At 38.6% G+C, this 21,400-nt stretch overlaps 2 protein-coding genes across 2 annotated transcripts in view; both read right to left on the minus strand.

Annotated features, from left to right (window-relative positions):
* Nucleotides 1-1,266: 1,266 nt before the first annotated feature.
* Nucleotides 1,267-7,248, minus strand: cdca7a (cell division cycle associated 7a). Its single transcript, XM_082176226.1, has 10 exons — nucleotides 7,123-7,248; nucleotides 6,293-6,424; nucleotides 6,064-6,192; nucleotides 5,441-5,662; nucleotides 5,153-5,230; nucleotides 4,756-4,956; nucleotides 3,270-3,404; nucleotides 3,050-3,199; nucleotides 2,802-2,938; nucleotides 1,267-1,629 (listed from the first exon to the last, which is right to left on the minus strand). The coding sequence occupies exons 1-10, from the start codon at nucleotides 7,132-7,134 to the stop codon at nucleotides 1,599-1,601; spliced, it is 1,227 nt and encodes a 408-aa protein (XP_082032352.1). The 5' UTR covers nucleotides 7,135-7,248; the 3' UTR covers nucleotides 1,267-1,598.
* Nucleotides 7,249-7,548: 300 nt separating this feature from the next.
* Nucleotides 7,549-21,400, minus strand: part of map3k20a (mitogen-activated protein kinase kinase kinase 20a) — a 40,981-nt gene continuing 27,129 nt past the window's right edge. Inside the window, exons 15-20 of the mRNA XM_082176121.1 lie at nucleotides 21,143-21,205; nucleotides 20,237-20,335; nucleotides 11,726-11,842; nucleotides 11,403-11,477; nucleotides 10,088-10,238; nucleotides 7,549-8,983 (exon numbers count right to left, since the gene is read on the minus strand). Coding sequence (XP_082032247.1) covers nucleotides 8,298-8,983; nucleotides 10,088-10,238; nucleotides 11,403-11,477; nucleotides 11,726-11,842; nucleotides 20,237-20,335; nucleotides 21,143-21,205 — 1,191 coding nt within the window. The 3' untranslated portion in view covers nucleotides 7,549-8,297. The remainder of the gene's footprint in view (nucleotides 8,984-10,087; nucleotides 10,239-11,402; nucleotides 11,478-11,725; nucleotides 11,843-20,236; nucleotides 20,336-21,142; nucleotides 21,206-21,400) is intronic.

Raw genomic sequence — 21,400 nt, forward strand, 5'->3', positions numbered from 1 at the left:
AAAAAAATTGATATTTAGAAATCAATAGAAAAAATGTCTACTGCTTAGAAAGGTTAAAAACCATTTCAATATGCAATGGATCATCAAAATAAAAACTACACAAAGAATTTTTAGGTAATAATGCCGCCTGAAACAAATGCCTTTTGCTGTTGTCGGCTGCAAGGAGGAACAGAAATCATCTGGCAAACTGATATGGAAGTGTAATGTGGTCAAGATCTGCCTAAAAGCCATATGATGTTCATAAACTCATTTTAATAAAGAAGCACCATTACATATTATATTTCACATACCTCATTTAACATATGCTTGAATAAATCTGTCATGAAAAGTTACTAAAGCCACCATTTAAATGTTTATATTTTAACAACAATTTGGAGTACAAACAATTATATATCCATCAAAACCTTAAATTTAACTTGTGTGCATTTTTATAAAGTATTGGATATTAATTAAACCATTGGTTTTGGGCTAAATTAAATATTTCACTATGGTTTAAAAAAAATAAATAATTAGTGCATCAGTTGCAGTGTTTTATGGAAGCTTGTTTCTGCCACAGAATAAAACATTTTAAAAGACAATTCTGACTTTATTTCTCAGAATTGGGAGTTTATATGTTTTCTCAGAATTGTGAGACAAACTCCCAATTGGGAGTTATAAAGTCCAATTCTAAGGAAAAACTCAAAAACAAATTAGTTTCTCACAATTCTGACTTTATAACTCACAATCGTGACTTAATATCTCACAAATCTGAGATAAAAAGTCAGAATTGCACGAAACAATCTTCCATAGGGTTTATTACAATAAAGTTAACAGTAATAGCTACTAAAAACCAGTGTAAAAAGTGTGATGTGGTCAAGATCTGCCGGGATCTACTTTAGCATTGCATTTCACACACCTCAGAACAGGGGTGTCCAAACTCACTCCTGGTGGGCCACTGTCCTGCAGTTCAGGAAGCTTCTGGTGTTCCTAGCAAGACCTTGATCGGATGGTTCAGGTGTGTTTAATGTGTAATGAGCTGAACTCTGCAGAACAGTGGCTCTCCAGGGGCAGGATTGGACATTCCCTGTCATAGAACATTCGACCAATCAGATTTCAAGCATTCAACTGCCCCGTAGAAGCATATAATGTGGTGTAAATCATGGGTTTAAGACAGTTTACATTTTAACCTCAAATCAACTTAAATTATCCAACAGATCTAAAAACACAAACCCAAACATGAACACATTTTACCCTCCATCTTGCACGACAACACTTATAAACACGACAGAAGTAAAAGCACAACTTTATTCCAGTACTACAGCAGAACATTGCGCAGTCATAACAGCTTCTAAAGATTAAAAAGATGCTTAAAACAGTAAAGAACAAGTATTGCAGCAAACAGTTTTCAAAGTAACCAATACAGTACAGAGATAAAAACACTCCCTTTGAAAAAAAAATTACACATTTAAAACAATGCAAATGTATTAAGATTTCATGTAGACAACTCCCGACAGCCTACTCGAAGAACCCGAATCAGGTTTAGGTTAAGCTGTGAATCACATCGAGACGCTCGAGGGCGACGTCAGTTTGGCTGGACTCCGCTGAACATGGCAACCATTTTATTCTCCTTCCTCCAATTCCTTCTTTAAACTGTGGAGAGAGAGAGGTCAGAGACATTGGTTACGCCTTCCTGGATTACCCAAAAGCCACCAAGTGAGTGACAACAGTGAGTCGTCGACATACACCCCAACTATAACTCTTTATGGTTTCGGCAATCAAAGAAATGTTTGGATGAAACAGTCTAAACCATAGCACAACATGAGCTGTGTAGACGCGAGCACTGGGTTGAGTTCTTGTTGAATCAATCTTTGATGAACAGATCTGTTAGTCTCTATGCTGTTTTGAGTTGATGCATGAACAAAACTTCACTAAACATTATTAGTACGTTGCTTTTGATTAAAAAAAAAAATCTGAGCTTTCAAATGTAACATTTTTATCTTGAAATTGAAACAAATCCGGTCCTGTCACTTTAATGTGTCGTGACGGAGCAGCGCACGTGACCTGATCACCTCTTCCTCTTTACTACTAGTTACAGCACAAAAACATGAACATCAGAATGAATGTTGAAAGGTACAGTACAGCTTACGGTCTCATGTCTAAATTTAAATCGCTCAGCGTTTTAACCGCAGAAAGACGTCAGCTTGTAAACAGGCTCATGTGATTTTACATTTACCTCAGAAAAGCCATTTAATGTTCATAAACTCATTTTTATAAAAAAGCACCATTATATATTATATTTCAAATACCTCATTTAACACATGCTTGAATAAATCTGTCATGAAAAGTTACTAAAGCCACCATTTAAATGTTTATATTTGAACAACAATTGGGAGTACAAACAATTATATCAATCAAAACCTTAACTTGTGCATTTTATAAAGTTTTGGCTATTAGATAAACCATTGGTTTTGGGCTAAATTAAATATTTCACTATGGTTTTGGTAAAAAAAAAAAAATTGCAGTGTTTTATGGAAGTTTGTTTCCACCACAGAATAAAACATTTTAAAAGATAATTCTGATTTTATTTCTCAGAATTGCGAGAAATAAACTATAAATTCTGACTTTATAACACACAATTGCGAGTTTATATCTCACAAATCTGAGATAAAGTGTCAGAATTGCATGATGTAAACTCGCAATTGAGAGATAAGCCGCAATTACCCATTTTATTAAAAAAATTCTGTGGCGGAAACAATCTTCCATAGTGTTTATACACAAGTGTTACAATAAAGTTAACAGTAATCGCTACTAAAAACCATTACCTTTTGAGATAAGAGTGCGCATTGTCATAGCCATGGTACTTGGCCAGGTACACGAGCACACCGGTGGCACAGCGCCCCTCTCTGGCCCGGCAGAAACTGCAGTTACAGATGCCCCTGCACGGGGGGCAGCGCCACTCCTGGAAGAGAACCACACACCTCAGCAATGCACTCATCGCTCAGAGAAACGCTGAACCAATCAGAACACATACGCCAGGGCTAATGATGTCAGGACATGCAGAAAGACTGACCGGGTCCAGGAGGGCATCATGGACCTCCTCTCCATAGCGGTTCCTGAGACAAGGCCCGCAGAACTGCCCGCGGACACCCACACACTCTGGGTTGCGGCAGTTGGTCTTGGTGTCGGTGGTCTTCTGGCGACACTGATGGCAGGTTGAACCCTGATGAACAAAAGCACAGTCACACACGGTTCTGGTACGCAGAAAGCGTGAGGTTCTGAAGGAGACTCACTGTGGCACGGTTGTAGGTCTTCTCTCTGACGTTGACACAGATGTTGTCCAGTTCAGCCGGAGTGATTTCCTCCACAGGCCTCACGACATGAGGAATCGTCAGAGTGCTGTTATAACTGCGCCGCCGTGGTTCTTTCTACTCAAACACACACACACACACACACATATTCAATACAGAGGCACCTTCCTTGAATGTAACAAAGACATGCAAGCGATTTGTCCATGGCAATAATTGGCCATTTTGAGATTGCATGTACAGTACCGTTCAAAAGTTGATTTTGGGTTAAGACTTTTCTTTAAAGGGGACCTATTATGCAAAATACACTTTTGCATGGTGTTTGGACATAAATGTGTGTTGGCAGTGTGTGTACACAACCACCCTATAGTGCTAAAAAACCATTTACTCCTTTACGGACTGATCGTTTCGCTTCATAACCCGCCCCAAAGTTCTTACCGATTGTTATACTCGATTGCAACCTGTCTTTTGAAAATCATATTTCATATGTTACAAAAACAGCCTTTTTCCACCTTAGAAACATTGCTAAGCTACGTAATATGCTATCAGTTTCTGATGCAGAAAAGTTAGTTCATGCATTCATGACCTCGAGACTGGATTACTGTAATGCCTTATTAGCTGGTTGTCCTGCATCCTCAATAAACAAGCTACAGTTAGTCCAAAATGCCGCCGCTAGAGTTCTTACGAGATCAAGAAAATATGATCATATAACACCGATTTTATCATCACTGCATTGGTTACCTATAAAGTTCCGTATTAATTACAAGGTATTGCTACTGACTTATAAAGCCCTAAACGGCTTAGCTCCAGTCTATTTAACGGATCTTCTATCACCCTATAATCCAAGCTCTTTAAGATCACTAAATTCAAGGCTTTTGGTCATACCTAGGATATCCAGAACCACCAAAGGAGGGAGAGCATTTTCACATTTGGCTCCAAAACTCTGGAATAGTCTTCCTGATACTGTTCGTTGCTCAGACTCGCTCTCCCAGTTTAAAACTAGATTAAAGTCTCATCTCTTCGGCCAGGCATTCATATAATCCTACAGTTCAAACTACAATCCGGCCTCTAGCTCATAAATGCCAGAGGAGAACTGGCCCCCGACTGAGCCTGGGTTCTCCCAAGGTTTTTTTTCTCCATTAGGTCACCTGATGGAGTTTTAGGACACCATTAGGTCACTTGGAGTTTTTCGGTTCCTTGCCACTGTTGCCTTTGGCTTGCTCAGTTGGGGATATTTTGGGGATATTTAATTTAATTTTATCAATCAATAAATTCCTCTTGAAACAAACTTTGTCGTATTATTTTAATTTAATACTGTGAAGCTGCTTTGATACAATCTGTATTGTGAAAAGCGCTACACAAATAAACTTGACTTACCAGCCCCAAACTTTTGAATTGAAGTGTGTCAAACACATAAAAAAATAAATAAAAATAAATAAATTAGTCCTTTAGTTAACGCCAAGAAACTCACCTCTTCCTCATAATCATCATCGTCTTCGTAAGCTCTGTTTTTACGGACCAGGCTGTATTTGTCGTCGGGATCGTCCTGTGGAGCGGGGGAGGGGGGTCCGCCAGCCAGCGAGCGCGAGCGTGTGTGCGGACGGGTCGATCGCTCCGGGTTCCTCCGCCGAGTGGCGCTGGGGTCGAAAGAGCGACGAGGAACTCGACGAGGCTGTGCACGGAGAAAAGGTGATACAACTACAGTATTATATCATCATTAGTGTTATCAGCATCAATTAGTTATTAATAGTAACACTTTTAGTATTATTAATAATAATAATAATAATAATAATGTTACCATTTTCATCATTACTGTTAGTATTAGAATTAACATTCATTTTAATATTATTAGCACCTTAAATTCTTACCGTGTTGCCCTGTGACAAAGCAGCCTTCCCGGGAAACAGTCCAGGAACCTTATCCAGCTCTGCCATCAGTTTAGCAAGCTACAAGTGGAGGAACACAAATACAATTCACAAATCTATTAAAACTGGATTCACACTCTTCTTATTAGAATTGCATTCAAACTCTTAAGTACGTAAATGCTAATTAACAGGCTATCTAGGGTTGGGTGGTATGACTCATGGTATATCCCAATACGGATATTTATTTCATAAATGGATCATGCACGTGCATGTAGAAGTTGACTTGCTCACCATAGCTTTATTTTCTTTGATGTTCAGCGCTCTCTTCAGCATGAAGTTGTTGTTCTCAGGGTCAGACTCGGGGGCTTTGGCCTCAGGTTTGGGTTTGGACTCGGGGGTCACTGGCTTTGATGGACTGGCCCGTTTGTTCGGGAACTTCATGGCTACTCGGAGCGTGAACGATTTGCGAGTTTTCCTGGGAGGCGAACATGTTTCAGTGTCCGAGTCCATTTTCTAAAAGGTAATACACAAGTTATTAATTGAATGTATGCCTCCTTCAAAAGCCATTATGATTTAGCAGCCAGCAGAAACTTAAAGGGATAGTTCACATAAAATTTTAAATTCTGTCATCATTTACTCACCCTCAAGTTGTTCCAAACTTATATACACGTCTTTGTTCTGCTGAACAAAGGAAAATATTTATAAGAATGTTTGTAACCAAGCAGATCTCACTTAAAAAAAATACTATTGAAGTATATGGGGGGCGAGATCTGCTTGGTTACAAACATTCTTTCAAATAACTTAAAAATAAAATAAAAATGTATACAGGTTTGGAACAACCTGAAGGCGACTAAATGACAGAATTTTCATTTTTGGGTGAACTAATCCTTTAAGCGTTTCCTATCATTACAAACCATGTCGGTCATGTGATCGTTGAGGTCGCTCTCAAAACCACTGCACGCATCCTCTTCCTCAGTCACAGGTAGAACATTAAACACTTTCTCAATCTGAGTCGAGCTTCTCGTCCGTCTCATTGGTCTCTTCTAGAAGAAAGAAACAAACACTCATCATGGGTTCAACATGAACAGCTGGTCACTGAATGACCTAGTCTAATTTTCCCATATGTTAAAGTTCATGTCATACCGAGTTCCCAAAACCATCAGATCCAAAACTGTCACAGCTGTCATCCGAGGAGGAGGTTTCCATTGGGACCACAGCAGTGCTCCTGTAACTGCGCAGGCTCATTCTGGTGGAGGGCGGAGACGCCTGCAGCCTCTGGACATGAATCATAATCATAACATTATTAATGAAGAATAAGTCCAGTAAATACTCAAAATAAATCCAGCACTGGTCAAGCTGGTTATTTGTAGAGAACAAGGTTTCAGATCTGCTGCTTGGAGAGAGCCCGTCTATGTTCTGTTATTATACTGCAAGTATGGCTTTAAAATTTGTAATTAAATTTAAAATTGTGGGCAGTAAAAATTAAGCCAGCTCTGTTCAAACGTCATCGGTGTCTGGAGGGCGTGAACTAACTTTTAACTCTTTAATTCAACATTTGTTTTTAAGCAAAATATTTGTTTTTGCAAGGACGATCAAAAAGGCAAAGGTAAACCGCTGTAGAAGCTTCCAACTTAAGTAGTTCATAAAACAGATTTTTATTTTATTTTGTTAAATAATTGTACTACTATAAGATGTTTTCCAGAACTTAGGGCGACCCCTGCCCCCACTAAGTTAAACACAAGTCTACAAGTTTAAAACAGCAAACAACACATACAAACACAACCATGCTCTCGAATATACGTCCCAAACAAAGAAATAAAATGAGCAATCGCTCTATTTGGTAACGTTAATTTAACTCTTTTAAAGCGCTGAAAAGCACTTTAACAACACAAGCCACAACATCCTTCCTCCATTCATTCACAAAACATACTGTCAGGTCAATAGAAAAGAAAAGCTGCTGTATTTAACATTACCTTGGAGCGCATTGTTGCAGTTCGGTGTGTAAGTTTACAATGTGCAAGAGTCTTCCGTGAGCGCGTGCCTCTCGTGTGGAGCGGGTGTTTGGTCTGGAGGTTTGGCGGGTAAATGTTGAAAAGGCGCGAGTCTCTTCCGCGCCATATGAGAGTCCTGGAAGGTGTGTAAAACTAATAATAAAGTAACCCAATCGAATAGGTTGAAGATTCAAGAACTGTACCATCCTTTTAATTATGAGTTAAGTATTAACTTGATGATACAACTGAATTAGAAGTCTGGGGTTATTAAAATGAAGGTGAACAGAATTATGTATATTTTGAATTTCATGCGCTTACAGGATCTTTAGCTGTGGCGCCAAACCTCAGAGCTCATTTGCATAAGGACACATAAATCGCGCGAAATGCAGACTAAATAAAAACAAAGTGTTGGTTCAGATTTTTATATTTTATTAATATCTTATAAATGGATAACTTTTGAAATTCCACCAATATAATAATAAATAAATCTTTAATATCATTTAAATGAAATAATCCTCCATAATAAAACATCACAATTTAATATATAACCACATTTAATATATAACCAGACATTATCGAAACATAGAAAATGCCCTCAGTTATTATGATCATCATTGAAGTACTCAGCATAGTTCCAATACAAAAATAACGGAACAAAATAAAATCACAAGAGAGGCAAATTCAAGTTTAAAACTAGAAAGGGAATATCATCAACTTTTAAAAAAGCTAAGAAAACGGGCCTTTTTCAGGAACAGCATAATAATTTATGACATTTAAGATCAGTATATCCATTTCATGGTGAACTTTTCCCCTTAATCAATGTCAATTTAAAAAAAAGATGCTTTTATTTACAACACTATCCCACGCTTTCACAGACAAAATGCATGTTTGAGCTGTTTCAATTGAAGGAAACTTGCACTGACATATCTTAAAATATGTCGGTGGCATTGTTTTGTCTCAAGTAATGTTTTTTTCTAAGGCATGCTTATAAAAGCTACTTAAATGCCCTATTTGAACTAAGGCATAATCCTGGTTTAATCTAAGCCCTGTCTGTGCACAACTAGGTTTAAGTGCTTTCTTTGGTTAAAACCAGGTCCCCGTTCAGCCCATACTGTGAATCAAACTTGATTCATCACCCCTTCTACCAGAATAAACGCTCAACTTCGTCCACGCCCCCCTCCCCTCCCTCCTCTCCGTGGCCGGTTTCTGGCCTGCCTTCCTTCCTGATGTTTATGTTCCTGTTTATTAGACTTCTTTCTTTCTACTTTAATCCAATCCCCATCACCAGCCCCGGCCTCTTCAGACGGCCCTTTCTGCTTCACCACTTCAGTGACGACTGACATCCCCGGTATTGGCCGCTGGTGGTTGGATGGAGTTGCGTAAGAGTAGCTGTTTCGTGGCCGTCCAGCCTGTTGGAAACCTCTGGATCCTCTCTGTGTCATCTGATTAAACCTCCTGGCGTCTCCGTCTCCTCGTCCTCCTCCAGTGATCTTAAGCGTGTGGTCGTAGTAGGTTTTTCTGTTGTAGTTGTGTTTAGCTCCAGCACTAGGGGGGCGCTCTCGCTCGGAGGCGCTCTCAGACGTCGTGCTGGACGGGCTGCTGCCCTTCGACCCCAGGTGGATGTTGGAGAGTTTGACAGAAAGAGTGGGAGAGGAACTCCGCGAGTCGTTCCATGGCGTGCGAGGACTGCGATTGGGCGACTTCCTCACGGCAGCGGCGTACGATGATTGGTTGGTGATGACCGACAGAAACTGAGGGAGGGTCATCTTGCCTGTGGAGTCCTGGGTAGCTTGTTCTCTCATCTGCTTCATTCTCAGGTTGTAAATCCATCTGGGATCAACACCTGATTGAGAAACACAAAAACAATCATTCAAATGTTTTATACAAAGTAATTACACAATAAGGCCTTAAAGGATTAGTTCACTTCAGAATAAAAATTTCCTGTTCATTTACTTATGGACTTCAGTGGGGTCCGTTGAAAGGTCACGTGTGACGTAGGCGGAAGAACAGACCTAGTGTTTACAAAGCGAAAGTGCAAAGACTAAGTCAAACACCATTTACAAAAATAAATAAATAAATAAATAAATAAAAGGTCAAACAAAGATGTCAGACGATTTTGAAGTTGGAGGAGAAAATGAGGGAGTTTTTCGCCCTACCCAATATTTCTGAACCGGAACACGCGTGACCTTTCAACATGATTATGTAATGCGTGGCGTACTGCAGAACTAGTGCTAGATGATCATTTGTGCTTAAAAAGTATATAAATGTTTATTTTTTTTAGAAAATGGCCGATGGTTTGTCTACATAAGACTCCTATTCCTCGGCTGGCATCGTGTAGAGACTTTGAGGCTGCACTGAAACTGACATTTGTACCTTGTCCAAATTGGACCCCATTGAAGTCACTATATGGAGAAAAATCCTGGAATGTTTTCCTCAAAAACCTTCATTTCTTTTCGACTGAAGAAAGAAAGACATAAATATCTTGGATGATGTGGGTGTGAGTAAATGATCAGGATATTTTAATTCTAAAGTGAACTAATCCTTTAAAAACAGATGGCAGAAAAGAAATGAAATCTCAGGAGGTCAAACTAAAGCTGGTTTATTTTCTATTCATTTTATGAGGGGGTTGCATTTTCTGCTACCAAACAAAACATTTAAAATCCAAATAAAACTAAAATAAGTAAATAAACTTAAATAAGATTAAGTTGCAGGATCTTGCCTAAATGAAGCATTTACTTGGAGTTAACTACTTAAAGAAAACCTTTTTACGATAAATTCAGTACCAAGGTTGAATGGTTGAACGTGACAAATACAGCCAACATACCATTTACGTAAACAGTTATTATTTACTTCAATTAATCCTGAAATAGTTCAAAAGAAAGTTCAATATAATACATTTTAATACGACAGCACACATGCTCTCTATGAATCAGTGAATCAGTATTACCTGAGTTGCACCTGCTTCTGTTGTAACCTTCCCTGATGCTGGCCGTCGTCTCAATGAGCAGCTCTACTGGTTTGATCACGTCTCTCCCGCTGTCCGGACTCCACCGCAGTGTGTGCACATGTCTCGTGCACTTCGGAGATCTCACGTTACCCTGTCAGGAAACAAGGCATCAGTCCAAAGGCCCCCTTATAAACTTGATGGCACATCTGAAAATTCTGCATTCAGATAACTGCAAGACATACTAAATATTTATAAACTATTTAGCAAGTTGCACATAAGGAGTTTCTTGAAACAGGTTATACTTATGTAGCTAAACTTTGACAGACTGATGTGATCAGTTATCAACCTGAAAGTACTGTCTAAAATAACAGAAATATCCAGTTAAATGTTAAATATAAAATAGATGTTAAAGTCCACATGAAATTAAAATCGGCCATTTACTTTCTTAGTATGCATTGCTACCTTTGTGGTAAAGAACGTTTAATTGTATTGTATGTGTACTTATTAAAAGTATGTTTTTTAAAAACTGTATTTATTTACTGTACAAACAGTCCACTTCAGTGTACATGAAGAGACTACATTTTCGTGACTATATAATGTCAAATTAAAAGTCTTAATTTAAATATTTTAAATCATTGTTTCAATAATAATGTTGTCATGCTTTATAGAAGTGCACTTATTTTGATGTGTTGACTAACATACTAAAGCACATGTAAAGAACTTGACTATAATTTTAACTGTAGTGTGTTATTCAATATAACATTTAGAGTTAATATATTTACTATAACTTTATCATTACAAATGTGTAATTTTGTAGTTTACAATAAATGTGTGTCATTACATTCATTAACCATATTTCAAAGACAAGTAATTATGATTTATTATCACACATTTTTGTATTCAATTGCAGTTAACATGTAATTAAATGTCCGATAACATTATATTTTGTTTGGACTTACGTATATTCTTTTAAAGTAAGCTAGATTATTTCTGTAATAGCACTTCTATTATTATTGTGCACATTATTCCAAAGTAAAATAATGTTTGTCTTTGGAATTTTTCATCAAAAATGGCTAGAATATGCAGTTTCACTCTGAAAAACACTACATTTTCAAAAATATTTGTTGCACTTACAATATACTCAGGTTTTTCTTAGGTAAGTACACTAAGATAACTACATTTAGGTTTTAGGTTTGGGTGTTTGGGTTAGGTTTGGGGTTAGTGCCTTGTTATAACTGTAATAAGTACATAGTGTGTACTGTACATGCAAAACAGGACTGTAAAATAAAGTTCTAGTCTTTTGGCTGGTGCTTACCTCATAGTTCACTATGCAGTCAACAGTTTGAGTGCCCGATATTCCGACTATCCATTTATCCATGACAAACGGAGGCTGGAGAGTAATTTAGATTTTAAAGCACATCACAACAGAGGCTGAAAGGCATGACAGCATCATAACATGCATGAGATATTCACTCTTATCATGACACATTTAAGACTTGTGTTGGTGGAGTAAACATAGTTGTGAGGAAGAATTATCTCAGGTTTATGACCTCAGGAAGACCTCATCTCCTGGATTCCTCAAAACGCAGCGGGAATCTAATGGAGACATCGTTCACCGTGATATATGGCATTTCTCACCTTGGTCATCTTTAATACATCTACATCTGGTCTGTTGGCATTAAAGGTCACGTCTTTGATATATGCTATCGCCACCTCATCCCCATCAAGCTCCATGTACATTTTCCATTTGCAGTCCTGCAGAGGTCAGAAAGACAGAGCGAGACACAGATGAGAAAACTGTGTGTAGGATGAGGTTAAAGTGCAGGTAAATGTGGGCATAGATATAATGCATGTTTTTAGCAAACAGAAATGTAGACCCGTATGATTTTAGCTGTTTGAGGGTGATATAACAACAGCACAACCTAGAGGACAACAATGGGAATTAAGAACACACAAAGCACAAACCAGGGTGAATCTAACTGCACACTTTAATCTAACTAGATTTTCACAATTTCTCTCAGCTCAAAATTATAAATCTAATCGCTTAGAAAAGTAATATTTTAATTTCTTCCCATTCTGAAGGACTTTTCAGTGGTTCTTTCCAATAAAAAACATGTGGGTGGTTGCTAGGGCGTTGCTAAGGTAAGTGTTTTTAGTGCATTGCTTTGTGGATTCTAATGTGTTTTGGCTACTCTCAAGTCATCTATATAATATTCTGGGGCTGGTTGCATAAACTGCTTAGACGAATCTTAAAAGTTAGCCATCTATTTTCGTTCTTCAAGACTGGTCCTAACTTTTTAAAGTCAGTCACATAAAAAGAAAAGTAAGAATGACTAATTCCTAGAGTCAAATTAGTTCTTAAGACACAGTTTTAACGTAGTGGCAAAGTTTATGCAACTGGCCTCTGGTCTCTAGATATGACCTGGCTCCCTTCATTGTAAATCTATATGATTTTTTTTTTTTTGCAATTTCTTGCTAAATTAAAGGGTTAGTTCACCCGAAAATGAAAATTCTGTCATTAATTACTCACCCTCATGTTGTTCCAAACCTGTAAGACTTACATTCATTTTTGGGAACACAAATGAAGACAGTTTTAAAGAAATCTGAGAGATTTCTGTCCCTCCATTGACAGCTACGCAACTACCACTTTGACGCTTCAAAAAGTTCATAAAGAGATCGTAAAACTAATCCATATGTATTAAACGGTTTAGTCCAAATTTTCTGAAGAGACTCGATCACTTTATATGATGAATTTAGGCTTTTATTCACATATGAACATTGATCAGCGAAAATAAACAGAAGCTCAACCGAAGCTGCTTGACCTTTGAGAACAAACCTCTTGCTGAAGCTCAAACGTGCTGCGTAACACAAGAATGAAGCTCATTGGTTCTTGCTGAAGCTCAAACGTGCTGCGTAACACGAGAATGAACCTCATTGGTTCTTGCTGAAGCTCAAACGTGCTGCGTAACACGAGAATGAACCTCATTGGTTCTTGATGAAGCTCAAACGTGATGTGTAACACGAGAATGAAGCTCATTGGTTCTTGCAGAAGCTCAAACGTGATGTGTAACACGAGAATGAAGCTCATTGGTTCTTGCAGAAGCTCAAACGTGATGCGTAACATGAGAATGAACCTCATTGGTTCTTGCTGAAGCTCAAACGTGCTGCGTAACGCGAGAATGAACCTCATTGGTTCTTGCAGAAGCTCAAACGTGATGCGTAACACGAGAATGAACCTCATTGGTTCTTGCTGAAGCTCAAACGTGCTGCGTAACACGAGAATGAACCTCATTGGTTCTTGCAGAAGCTCAAACGTGATGCGTAACATGAGAATGAACCTCATTGGTTCTTGCTGAAGCTCAAACGTGCTGCGTAACGCGAGAATGAACCTCATTGGTTCTTGCAGAAGCTCAAACGTGATGCGTAACACGAGAATGAACCTCATTGGTTCTTGCAGAAGCTCAAACGTGCTGCGTAACGCGAGAATGAACCTCATTGAAGAAGAACGAAAGTCTTGCAGGTTTGGAACGACATGAGGAAGGGTAAATGATGACAGAATATTACAATTTATGGGTGAACTATCCTTTTAAGAGATATTTGCAACTCTAGGATATTTGTATCCGTCATAACTCCAGGAGAGAAAAACACAGACACTGAACACAGGGTCCCTGCTGGTCCTTAGAAACTCTAACATTTAGTTTGATCAAATTTAAGGTCATAAGAGGTCTCAAATGCCTTAATTGTTATAAGAAAAGTCTTAAATTTGGGGATGGAAAATTTGCTAGCATTCGCAATATGGCTTAATGTCATAAAAGGCTTTGATTTAATTAAATAAATGTAGGCACTGCATGTTTCAATGTTTAATTTTTTAACAAAGATTACGCAGTCTTGTAGTGTTAACCGGTGGATCAACAAGAAGATAATGTGCATTCAAAAAATTTTGAATAATAAGGTATCTAGAATAGTATATATAATCATATTTTAAATTAATGCAATCATTCATTATTTTGACTCGTCCCTTTTCTTAAAAAATGGTTTAAAGGCTGAAATGTGGTTTATAATTTAAAAAACTAGTTTTTGTCATTGTATGGTATAGGATGTTGCCATAAACAATGACATATTCAATACGATTTTAATTTTATTTGTGCAGGTCTTAAAAAAATTCTTTAAAAGCCTTTAATTTGATTTGAAAACCCTGAAGATACCCTATGAACAAGGATCAAACTTGCACTTGAGTCCACTGTCCTGACTCTGAGTTTACTTTTAATAAGACAGCTGATGAATGCCTATAAAGCGACACATTTACTACTAGCTTTTCGAGTGTTACAGATAATGATGAACTTTGCTCTGTTGTAAGTCTGCGAGACATTGCGGTGTGTCGTAAACATATCCCAGATAAAGCCAAATGCTGAGAATGAATCACTGAATGTCAACGGGAGAGTATTCATTCACACGCGCGTTTCTGAGACAGAATGATGTGACGACTGAAGCTACGAGAGATCAGAGGGCAGAGAAGCGAACGTGTTCGTTTCTCAGGCATAACAAGAGCGAGACACCTTAACATCCATTCTCTTTCACATTAGCAATGGAGATGAGACCCCTTACCGAGAGCCCGCGCGAGACGCGGCTGAGCCGAGGTAATGATCCGTCAGATCCGCAGAGGTCAAAGGGAACGGCTTAAAACATGTGGCCGTTCACACTACACACGACGTTTGATAGAGCGTCCTCATGCATGTGCAACTGCTCTGTTGTCCCTTCTATGCATTCATAAAACAGTGCATTTTATAAAATAAAAATGTATATGTAAATTGACGTCAACAAAAGCAACAGACATGCGCTGCATTTAATTTATGACAAGCTAAATTTCAAGATCAAAGACAACAATAAGAGAGAGAGCAGCATCAGCACTGGCAAAATCAAAGCATTTAGTCCTGGGGCCGGTTTCACAAAGCTATCTTAGACCGGTTTTTAGTGTTAGACTAGTCTAAAATTTGCTCATGGACTAGTCTAACGCAAGTTAGACTGTTTCACAAAAATAAAGACTGACTTAATTTAGACCAAAAAAATTAGACACCTTACCAGGCTTACCAGGCTAACTTAGGCCTAAGACTCTATGTTACCTTGGCAACCAGCAGTAACAATCAGTTACATTACAAACATTACAAAAGGGAAAATGGCTCATAATTTAAACATTTCTTCTTGTTACTACATTCTCCGCTAAATTTCCCAAGTAAAATGTCCTTGTAACTGTTATTCTCCTCCAACAAACACATATTTTCCGCTGGGGTAAACTGCACTGAGCGGTTGAATGCGCTAACTCGATCCGCCATGTTTTTTGTTTTGAAAAGTGTCTTATTTTACCCAGAATGCATTGCAGTGTAGTCCTACTTAAGATAGTCAGAGTCTTAAGTGCTTTGTGCAACGGTCTGATTTAGATGTCTATCTGAAGTCTGAATATCTACTATATCTAAGCCATAGTCAAAGTCTATCTTTGTGAAACCGGCCCCTGGTCCGTTTAGCAGTCGGTCACACTGGCATTTTAACACTGAACCTAAAGATACCAAACCTAAAGGCATAAGGATATATTCACAACCTGATTGGTCTGCTTTTATGATGTATATTTCGCGACGGAATTTACCGAACATCCAAAACAGTGCTGTGTTCTGGGTTAAATGCGCTCGCTGTATGTGCGTAGCCTACATATGATGCTATTTTGAGCAGCTGAGAACTTGTGAAGAGCTTCTAATGTGTGAAAGAGTCACTGGCAGGAATCCCTCCGTCACACACACAACTGAAGATCTGCTGTGAGGAGACGCGGTTCTCATGCCAGTACTGAACTCTGATGGGCAACATCACGACTACGATGAGAAAAAACAGGTTTCCAGTTCTGTCCTTTTTAGGGTCGGGTCTTGTGACATCATGTCCTTTTTTTGGTTTGTTTAACGTTACATGTCTTTGGTCCGTGTTGCGTTCATATTTCATTCAAACCGCACCAGAGTTCGTTTGGAAGAGGAGCGAGATCCATCCTTACAGCGTCTCGGTCCGCTTGTTTGGTGTCACCAGGGTTCAGACCGGAGTTGGTTTTAATCCAAAGAAAACATGCCAAGTGTGAACACACCCAGTGAGGGCGTCGAGGAGAGTCGAAGTCGGGTCAACTTTATGGTAATGAGCTATGACGCTGTTCGGCGATAGCCAATCGGGATGTAGAAGTCCTCCGCTTGAGAGGAGTCCAGAGAACGCAGCCCTGTGAACTTTGGTTATGAGTATGACCACATCAGATCCCAAGCAAAATGGAGGAGAGGTTGATCATGTGAATCTGATAAGAAGGCGTGCAACACTATTTTCAGGCAACATTTTCGAGCTAGAACGCTTGTTTTCAGCGGGAATACAATTAATTTGCTCAAAACAACACAGATTTGACTCCTCGCCGCTGTTAGCACAGAGAGACAGCCAGCCAAAAGGAAACCCCGTTAACCCCTTCCTGACCAATCATCTTTCAGTCTGATCATTTCAACGCTTCATTATTGGCAAGTGGAGACACATGCTATATATAACCCTGTTACACAAGCAGGAACAGGCAACTGTGAGCGTGTGCCTGCTTGTTTTTTTGGACGGGTCTTAAAGGCGTCCAGTAACAAGTCGGCCGAGTGCTGACCAAGCGTTTGCCAAACGTTATCCCTGCCTAATGGCAGCAGCAGAAACAATGCGCGGTAATGACGGCCAGCGTGGTAAGCGTCTAATGACACCTCATACATAATTCAGCACCTTTCCGGCGACTAAGCCCTGATATCCTCATTAACAGAAACACTCTGTGCTGTCAGATGGGCAAAGCACAATCGTAGGGTCTCATTTAGGCTTTGAGAAGTGCAGCTGGTACCACGACACCGCCAGGAAAGAGAGAGAGAGAGAGAGAGAGGGAGAGGGAGAGAGAGAGAGAGGGAGAGAGAGAGAGAGAGAGAGAGAGAGAGAGGGAGAGAGAGAGAGAGAGGGAGAGAGAGAGAGAGAGAGAGAGAGAGAGAGAGAGAGAGAGAGAGAGAGAGAGGAGCGAAAAAAGGCAGAAAAGAAAAAAAAACTCAAGCGAAGCGGGTTTGTTTTATTTAGTGCAAAAAAAACCTTGCAGTTTGTAAAAACAAGGCTGACACGGAGGCTGACACCAGGCAGGGGAAAATAATTAGCTCTCATTTTCTCAGACTCCTGTTTCCTTCTTCCCGCTGAGCTTCCTCCCAACCAAACCACCACATGTCAGGAGAAATAGGAGGCAATTAGCGGCCCCGCTTCAGCCCCGCCGCACGCGTTGAAAGGGGACTATTTATGATGGGACAATGAACAGCTGAAAGATTAAATAACATTTGCCTTTTAAAAAGAAAATGACTTCTGGCTAAATTTTTGATTAAATTCAAACGGAAAGTGAAGACGCAGTCGCTCTCCTGAGTCAGGAGCCCAAACAAAGGCTCGCCGGCGAGAGGGGGTGGATGGATGGATGCTACGCCTGGCTTTACACCAGAAATCATTTACCTCTTGCGGCCTCTTTTAAGTGAACCAAAAAGAGGAACCAAAACAAGAGGCTTGGGAACGGAAAATGCGTTTAGACAGTGGTCAGTATTCGGAGGAGGGCGATAACAGGCATCTTTTACTTGAGGAAGACAACTTCAAATCAAGGAGCGCCGCAATTGTGTGACAAAAAGTCTCAGTTATGACAAGACATCACATCAGCAACAAAAGCTCCCGTCAACACAGGAAATGATGCACAGACGGTGATGCGAAAATAATGACAGAAAATCACAAGCATTTCATACATTAAAGAGAACCGTGAAGAAACACTGCATTCGTGTTTCTCCAATATATGACCATCATGCGGATTGTTGATGAGAGGAATGCAATTACTTTTTTAAGTGAGCAATGACAAGGAAAACCCTTTTTAAAAAATTATTAGAAATGAAATCATCTTGGTAACATTTCCAAGAAAAGCCAATTCAAAATGTGGTGTAATCATAATTTGTCTAGAATCTATGCGAGTGTCTGCATTTTAATCATTGTTTTTCAAAAAGTTTTTAAATATATAATATATTAAATATAACGTTTTTTGTTTCACCGAATGACATTTTACATCCCGAACTAACCATGCATTGTCATAAAACGTTAATTATTTATATCTTTTATTTATCTTTATTGACCCTGACACACATTCATGAGGGTCAGCGGGGTCCTCTCTATGATATCGTTTCCTGTTTAAGGTTTATTCTGCATACCTCTGTTGGTTGGACCAAATGACTTTGATTTGCTGTTTTTTTTTGTTTTTTTTATAATATTGAGGCAGTTTTCTTAAAAAAAAAAAAAAAAAAAAAAACATTATTTATTTTCTATATTGTTTTTTTCTTATACATTATTCTTTGCTACATATAAAGGTTATGACTTTTTGCTTCATTATGACTTATCTGAGTAAACAATAATTTAAATGCAAATGAGCTGCTGCTCCCGGCACAGGGGGCGGAGCTTTAAGAGCTCCTGTGTCCTTTCACCTCACACCGAAATGCACTGAAAATTTCAAAAACTTTTAGCCTTTTATGTTCAAACCGGAGTCAGAAAGATGGAGAGACTCAAGAACAAGTGACAACATGTAGAAGCAACAGGAGATTTCTGAATGGTTAGTTGATGAATTTATGTAGCTTATGTGTACTTATCTTCTAGTCATTGATTAGCATATTCTGTCTTGATAATCTATAAATCGTGTTCCGGGGGCGGGGTCTATGCAAATATTGGGGTTTGTGATGTCACTAACCCCAGAGGAATGTCGTGTAGTCCCTACCAGCCGTTTGTTGTAGTCCTTAAAAAGCAATTTCTTTAAAAGCAAATATCTCCCTTTGCTTTGAACTTTGAGCGTCGTAACTTTGCAGATGTTGTTTATGCTCAAACAGCAGCATTAAACACCAACTAAAGTTAGAAAAGTGAAATCATAATCAACCACCCCTTTAATACAGAAATTAAATTGCATTTTTTTTTTATATTGTTGATTAAATTCATTGATATGACAAAAACTAAGCGTTATGTCAATAGCTAAAATATCTTTCCAGCCAAAATATTGCATAAAACATTTGTGAATAAAGCAGCGTTTCCATCTCACGTGTTCAAGAGAACAAAATCGTCACTTCCTGGGAAATTAGGTGCAAAATATCTGTGATAATAAAAAAGGAAGTTGCTGCAATCTGGGAAACCACTGTGGCTTTTTTCCTTCCATCATAAATGACTTGCGTCTCAGAGCGCGAAGACGAAACGCAATAAACGCCGTCACGTTCTCTTAGTGCGTTTACCTAGTGTTTGGGAACGCAGTCGTGCGAGACGCTTCTGGGAATTAAACCACATCATTCTGATGACAGACTTTGGCTCAGGCGTTTCAGAATAATCAAACCAACATTTGAGAGGCTGTGCGATGAAACTGATCCACTGGTTATCGAATCACATCCACTGTTGAGGCTAAGTCACAGGATATTTTTGTTACGCATCCAGGGATTTATTTCTTTAAATGTGTTTCCATCATAGTTTATGTACGTCTTCTTATCGAAAAAGGAATCAATTCAGTGTTAGCCCGCTATCTGAAACCTGCCTCTGTGTGTGTGCGCGCTTCAGGTGTGTGTGGCTGTGTGCACAGATAAACAACGCGCGATCGACTTCTCTTTAGCCTCTTCTTGCGCTTGAATGGTTTAAAATCGCTTAAACGTGTAAACTGTAGAGGAAAGACATGCGCAAATGATGAACTTTCACTCTATGATGGTTAAACTTAGCAATTAATCCATGAACCACATGCGTACCGAAATGTGGGGCCTGGTCCGTATGCAATCCGTTGCACCCCTATCTAGTGGTGAACAATATTTTACAAATGAAAATCTATCTTGTCACTGACAGAATAAAATGATGCCAAACTCAAAGATTGCATGGATTAAGGCCCTGTCCCAGACAGAACCTAAAATGACAAATGGGACACCCTACGGTCTTGTGGAGTTAACAGACACGCACATGTGGTGGCCATAGTAAGTCCACAAGACCGCAAGTGCACATGAAGTGTGACATTTGGGACAGGGCCTAAGCTGTGTATCATAAACCTATCAATAACTATGAGGGCTCCTACACATGATATGAAGCGGAGTGATTTACCGTGTGGCTTGTGCCTGCTTTCCAGTGGTATCCAAACACTAACTCCAGATTTACAGTCTTCCTCCACTCCTCGTCTTCTTCTTCAGTGGCCAAACCATCCTAAGAGTGCACACAAGGAACATTTAAATGAGTGATGTTTTTATTTATATAATATATGTGTGTGTGTGTATATATATATATATATCTCTGTGTGTGCATGTGTGTGTGTATATGTATATATATATATATATATATATATATATATATATATATATATATATATATATATATATATATATACATACAGACAGACATGAGCACACACACATACAGAGTGACATATATATAATATATATATAAATATAAAATTATATATACACACATATACGTAAACAAAAACGTTTACGTTAGATGCGCTTAATCACGTTTAATCAATTGGACAGCACTAATATAAATACATTAGCTGTGGCCTTGTACTGTATAAAAAATATATATATCTTTTTTAAGTTTTACCTACTTCCAAAAGCTGATATAGCTTGTCAATTAAAATACATTGGAAAAATGAATTGGATAAACCCAGTAAATTAAGTTTAGTTTACTAAAAGCAAAAAACATTTGGTAATACTTTATTTTTAAGGGGACGTCGTTATAGTAATAACAGTAAATTATGCATAATTACAAGTAACTAACCCTAAACCAAACCCTAACCCTAATCGTAACTCTATAGTAAGTACATGTAGTTAATTAATATTACTCAGTACTTATTTGAGTAAGTACAATGTAACTACGTCACCTTAAAATAAAGTGTAACCTTTTTAAAGTGTGTTGGATAAGGAAGAAATCAGCCAAAAACAGTGTGACTATTGTTAAAAAAAACAAAATCACGTCAACTCTATGTAAAAGATGATCTAGAAAGTGAAAACATGCCTTGATCAACGGAGGAAAGTGGAACAGACTCAGGTAGTCGTGGGTAAGTTTCTCAATTTCGGTCTGAAAAAGAAAAGATTTGACATAATGTTTAAAACATTACGAGATGGATTTATGCAGTTATGCATAACAGTCAGCCAATGGCCAGCTGTGTGTGAATGTTACATAATTATTACCTGTTAATGGACTTTCAGCAGCAAAACAACAATTAATACCATTGTGTATCACTTATGAACATATCATTCGCGCTCTGGCATA

This window comes from Leuciscus leuciscus (assembly GCF_965113295.1).
Source record: "Leuciscus leuciscus genome assembly, chromosome: 7".
Classification (NCBI taxonomy): domain Eukaryota; kingdom Metazoa; phylum Chordata; class Actinopteri; order Cypriniformes; family Leuciscidae; genus Leuciscus; species Leuciscus leuciscus.

Excerpts from the sequence above, each read along its gene's own strand:
- cdca7a (XM_082176226.1), bottom strand. Across the intron at positions 5,663-6,063 it reads ACGATCACATGACCGACATG|AAAATGGACTCGGACACTGA; the intron begins GTTTGTAATGAT and ends ATTACCTTTTAG. Across the intron at positions 5,231-5,440 it reads TCAAAGAAAATAAAGCTATG|CTTGCTAAACTGATGGCAGA; the intron begins GTGAGCAAGTCA and ends CTCCACTTGTAG.